Source organism: Littorina saxatilis, linkage group LG17, assembly GCF_037325665.1.
Source record: "Littorina saxatilis isolate snail1 linkage group LG17, US_GU_Lsax_2.0, whole genome shotgun sequence".
NCBI lineage: Eukaryota > Metazoa > Mollusca > Gastropoda > Littorinimorpha > Littorinidae > Littorina > Littorina saxatilis.
Genome location: NC_090261.1, coordinates 2,671,916 through 2,677,915, shown reverse-complemented (window position 1 = coordinate 2,677,915; position 6,000 = coordinate 2,671,916). Strand labels below are relative to the sequence as shown.

The window sequence follows — 6,000 nt, the reverse complement described above, 5'->3', positions numbered from 1 at the left end:
ATTTAAAACCGGAAAATCAGTTTGTCTTCCTTTATCTTCAATTCCAACAGAGATGAAGATGTTGTGACTTGAATCAGCCACTGTCTCGCCACTAAAACAAATATTTAAATCAACGATGGCGCGAAAAAAAATGTCTTCACTGGTTTCGCCGAGGAATTGGAGACATTCCGATCACACGAACACTACCTCTTCGCGTCTCTTCAATTACTCTTGTCTCTTTTACTTGTCTTTTTATTTTTGTGTCAGATCGGATGAAAGGGGGGAGGGTGGGGGCAGATTGGATGGGTAGGTGGAGGTGGGGTAGGGGAGACACAAAAGTGCAGGCATTTTCGCATCCAATCTTCATTCAGCCCTGCCCCTGGAGACTTTTCAATGGAACCTATTTGTGTCGGCGTAGTTGCTTTTTTGCAATGCACACAATCCATTTTGCTATACTCCAACCCGGAACAAGAAAAATTGTAGGTGCAACAATTGTGCGAGACATTAGATGTTGAGGGTGGTTTTAATCTGTTTGGGCCATGCATGAACTGAGTGCCCCGATTACAACATGAACTGAGAGTGCCCCGATTACAACATGAACATGATTGTACGCCTCTCTGTTTGGGCCATGCATGAACTGAGAGTGCCCCGATTACAACATGAACATGATTGTACGCCTCTCTGTTTGGGCCATGCATGAACTGAGAGTGCCCCGATTACAACATGAACATGATTGTACGCCTCTCTGTTTGGGCCATGCATGAACTGAGAGTGCCCCGATTACAACATGAACATGATTGTACGCCTCTCTGTTTGGGCCATGCATGAACTGAGAGTGCCCCGATTACAACATGAACATGATTGTACGCCTCTCTGTTTGGGCCATGCATGAACTGAGAGTGCCCCGATTACAACATGAACATGATTGTACGCCTCTCTGTTTGCAGGGTGCGTTTTTCTTGAAAACATGTACCGTTTAGTCATGGATTATTTTCTTTTCTGAATGTTTATTAATTTGTTTTTTGTTGTGGTAACAAGGATTAACTTGGCTCAGTCTCCTGTTGGCTGATTCCCAAAAAGGCTGATACGACACAAAATCAAAGTGAGCAAATAGCTAGTCAGTCCTCTGGGCCATGTCGATTTCACACCAGTTAAAAACAATTAGTGGTGTCAATATATGCATACGCCTTGAATTGACAGTATTTATTGGCAATATACTTTCGTCAATTGTGTATGTGTGAATGGCCCTAGTGTTTAGGCAGATCGTGAAGCTGCCTGGGTCCACAGCAGCGAAAACGTTGCCAAGAAAACGTTGGCCCTGGAAGAGGGTTTCCAGCAATCTGAGGTCTGGCGTGTGTCTGTTGTCAATGAATGTCTGAACAATAGGGGGCTGCAGTAGCTAATGGGACGGGAGGCATAATCTTCGTGTCCTGCCAAATACCTGTTGCTGTCAGGCGCTGCCCTCATTTCGATCCCCTCTACCACAAATCGGTGCTTCTTAACTTTGGGGGTATTGATTGAAGGAAATCGGCCAATATGTGTGTATAACCTGCTGGAGTGCTTTTGCGGGCGTAGTGTTTTTGAAGCATTCGTTAAGGCGGAGTTTGTAATGTAAGAGATGTGAAAAAGATTTGTTGTTGTTATTGGCATATATCTATTTGGCGTGTTTCATTTGTGACGGGGGATTGTTACAATTAGTCTGAGATTTTGCAAGGGATTCACCACCCCTCTCTCTCTCTCTCTCTCTCTCTCTCTCTCTCTCTCTCTCACACACACACATACACATACACATACACATACACATACACACACACTACCACTCCACTCTAACCTCTTCCACCCCCAGATTTCCTATTCTCCCCCCCCCCCCTTCCTCCCCAGCTCCATCTCGCTCTCCTATCACACACAAATACATCTAATTGCTTTGTTGCATCCCCGGAAACGACAGACACAAAAAAGCAGGCCGGAAAACTGATTCCGCGATCGACACAACGCATGGAAAAGAACGTGTGCACGTGCACCTTGTTGTGTGCGGATTCCTTCCGTGAGGTGGCCAGCTTTCTCCGTGGCTTGGGGGATACTTGTTTTCCTGTTTCCTTCTCCTCCGTCTGTCTTTTTGTCTGTGCTGTGCGCCTTGTAAGTGGGTGGATTAGGGGGATTAGGAGGGGCGGCGAGTGTTGTGCTGTGTGTGGGTCTTATCCTGCCTCTGGCATGCGCTGCAAGATGCTTTTGTGAGCTTGTGGGTGTGTGTTGTTTTTATATTCGACCAAACTGAGTGAAGTTGTGAGCTTCTGTGAGAAGATATGATCAAATGTGCAAATATGAATGTCTCACGAACTCAATGCTTACTCACGTAGACGTACTTCTTGAGAGAGCGAGTTCTTCTTGGGAGAGACTGAGAGGGAGTGAAATTATAGGGTTTTGGGGGATAGGGTGGGGCGCCTGCGGGGCTGGATCTAGGGACCCAAAATACCCCTTTCAAATGTACAATTTCAACAGCATCATCCCACCTAGCCACCCTGTACCCTGGCCTGGTTATGCAAGCAAAGTTGAGAGTTGACCCCTATTGGACCTCAGCACGTTTTCGTCAAGAAACGTTGACATCTAAACTGCTTTTTTTCTGAAAACCCATTTTGATGTTCCCTTTTATTCTTTTGTTCCAGAAATGCGCCAGATCATCAGTAGTGTCGGCCAGCCCAGCCCTTGAGGGTGTCCCGGCCAGCTCAGACCCCGCGCGGCGAGCAGTCTTCACTCCCGGCTCTACATGTCGACCACTCTCAGCGTTCTGCACGTGCTGATGGCGGGGCGTGACGTCAGACTGCCTGGTGACGTCATCCTGGGCCATGGCGGGCTGCCGGCTCTGGACCCGACGCTTCAGGACTTCTGGTCCGCCTTCCCCTGTCCACCGCCCTGGAACCACGCCCTGCTCTTCAGGTAAGCTGCGCAAGGCAGGAACGTATCTAAAGGAGGGGGGGGGGGTTCCTTGGTTCCGGAAGTCACCCCCCCCCTCTTCTCCCGCGCCCTTACCCAAAAAATGTACATTTTTTCTTGAGGGGACACCCAAAATACCCATTTCAACTGCAACTTGGGGCGAGGCCTCCGATATTCCCTGCCTGACCAGCAACTGTTCCACTGCCTTCATTTTTCATTTGGGAAGAACTGTCCACTCAAACACTAGGCCCAGCCCTGCAAGGATAGCTGTGGCTGGGGGAGTTGACTTTGTGACGGTGAATGGGCGCGTCTTGTGTCGATTTTTGAGAGCTGAAGGCATTAAAAAGCAAAATCTCAAGCCCTTCTGTTCTTCGTCATTGGTTGTTATTAAAACGCCTGTGCTCGATAAGTCTTCACTCATCGAAATTTGTAACAATCGGAGAAAAACAATTTGCAAGCTTAAGAGGAAAGAAAAAAATTGAATGAAAAAGAACATAAGTTCGGAAAAATAATTTGACGCAGGCAGAGGAAAGAGAATAGGAGTAATGAACAATAATGGAGGTGTGTTGACTACAGAGGAAAGTAGAAAGATACAGATGAGGTGTGTTGACTACAGAGGAAAGTAGAAAGATACAGATGAGGTGTGTTGACTACAGAGGAAAGTAGAAAGATACAGATGAGGTGTGTTGACTACAGAGGAAAGTAGAAAGATACAGATGAGGTGTGTTGACTACAGAGGAAAGTAGAAAGATACAGATGAGGTGTGTTGACTACAGAGGAAAGTAGAAAGATACAGATGAGGTGTGTTGACTACAGAGGAAAGTAGAAAGATACAGATGAGGTGTGTTGACTACAGAGGAAAGTAGAAAGATACAGATGAGGTGTGTTGACTACAGAGGAAAGTAGAAAGATACAGATGAGGTGTGTTGACTACAGAGGAAAGTAGAAAGATACAGATGAGGTGTGTTGACTACAGAGGAAAGTAGAAAGATACAGATGAGGTGTGTTGACTACAGAGGAAAGTAGAAAGATACAGATGAGGTGTGTTGACTACAGAGGAAAGTAGAAAGATACAGATGAGGTGTGTTGACTACAGAGGAAAGTAGAAAGATACAGATGAGGTGTGTTGACTACAGAGGAAAGTAGAAAGATACAGATGAGGTGTGTTGACTACAGAGGAAAGTAGAAAGATACAGATGAGGTGTGTTGACTACAGAGGAAAGTAGAAAGATACAGATGAGGTGTGTTGACTACAGAGGAAAGTAGAAAGATACAGATGAGGTGTGTTGACTACAGAGGAAAGTAGAAAGATACAGATGAGGTGTGTTGACTACAGAGGAAAGTAGAAAGATACAGATGAGGTGTGTTGACTACAGAGGAAAGTAGAAAGATACAGATGAGGTGTGTTGACTACAGAGGAAAGTAGAAAGATACAGATGAGGTGAAGATGCACTGACCTAAAAAGATTCCCAGAAGAAAAACGAAATTGACACAAATCCACTGTTTGTCAGTGAGTGCAAAATTACGAGGAGAATAATTGGCAATGGGCAAAGATCAGGGGGGGGGGGGGGTAGAGAGAGAGAGAGAGAGAGAGAGAGAGAGACAGACAGACAGACAGACAGACAGACAGACAGAGACACACAGAGAGAGAGAAACAGAGAGAGACACAGAGAGACACAGAGAGACAGAGAGAGAGAGAGACAGAGAGAGAGACACAGAGAGAAGTCTGAAGTCTGAAGTCTGAATGTTTTAATGAGTAGGCCTTGGGCCCTTTTCATGGAGATGAGCACATCTCAAGCACCAGCATACAAATGCACATAGTAAACAAAAACAAGAACATCCTACTCATTATATATAATCCTATTCCAATAATTCCGGTGTGATTTTCACACACTTGCGCGTACACAGAGAGAGAGAGACAGAGAGAGACAGACAGAGACAGAGAGAGAGACACACACACGGATAGACACAAGGTATACAGTGGAAACAGTCTTTTAAGACCTTCAACAATCTAAGAAAGGGATTTCTTGAAAAACAAGGAGGGAGTGTTGAAATTGGGGTACATTGACACAGGCTATGAACCGAACATGTGAGAAATCAGTGTCTAAAAAAGATCAGAGTTGGGGGGTCTTAAAAGGGGGTTCAACTGTACTGCATGTTGGTATTTTTGATGGGAGAACTTCACATATCAGCCTACCTGTATGTGTCAATATCTGTATGTGTCAATACCTGTATGTGTCAATACCTGTATGTGTACCTGTATGTGTCAATAGGTTGGCCTAGTGGTAAGGCGTCCGCCCCGTGATCGGGAGGTCGTGGGTTCGAACCCCGGCCGGGTCATACCTAAGACTTTAAAATTGGCAATCTAGTGGCTGCTCCGCCTGGCGTCTGGCATTATGGGGTTAGTGCTAGGTCTGGTTGGTCCGGTGTCAGAATAATGTGACTGGGTGAGACATGAAGCCTGTGCTGCGACTTCTGTCTTGTGTGTGGCGCACGTTAAATGTCAAAGCAGCACCGCCCTGATATGGCCCTTCGTGGTCGGCTGGGCGTTAAGCAAACACACAAACAAATGTGTCAATACCTGTGTGAATGAATGCAAATGCGTTAGTACGCTATCATACAAGAACAAACACAACTCCAAATGTAGGTTCCCTCCACTGTATTATACAGGTATGACAGACATACGCACAAATACACACAATCATGAACATAAATGTTAGGTATTCAGAAATCAGGTACTCACAGGTTTGGATGCAAAAACAAAGCGAGATTACAATCCCGTGCACAATTTCACTAACAAAACCCTCTACCCTTCACTTATGTAGAGAAATGCACAAACAGTCCGTGAACTCACAGGCACACGAGATCTACTTTACTGGTATCGAATCACGGCTCGTGTGTAGTCAGAAAAACAGTTACAGTTCCTCTTCCGGCAGACTCAAATCACCGTCTGCTCTGCCTACTAAACACTCATTATATCTTATGTAATTAAGATCTTATAGACATATTTTAACTCTGTTCATACACAGAATTACACAGCGTCTATAGATAGATAGATAGATAGATAGATAATTTATTGCCAAGTGTACA

The 6,000-nt window shown here is 45.2% G+C and overlaps 1 protein-coding gene across 1 annotated transcript in view; it reads left to right on the top strand.

The window, feature by feature from the left end:
* Positions 1-6,000, top strand: part of LOC138952840 (uncharacterized) — an 85,858-nt gene that overhangs the window by 60,052 nt on the left and 19,806 nt on the right. The window contains exon 2 of the mRNA XM_070324572.1: positions 2,643-2,913. Coding sequence (XP_070180673.1) covers positions 2,744-2,913 — 170 coding nt within the window. The 5' untranslated portion in view covers positions 2,643-2,743. The remainder of the gene's footprint in view (positions 1-2,642; positions 2,914-6,000) is intronic.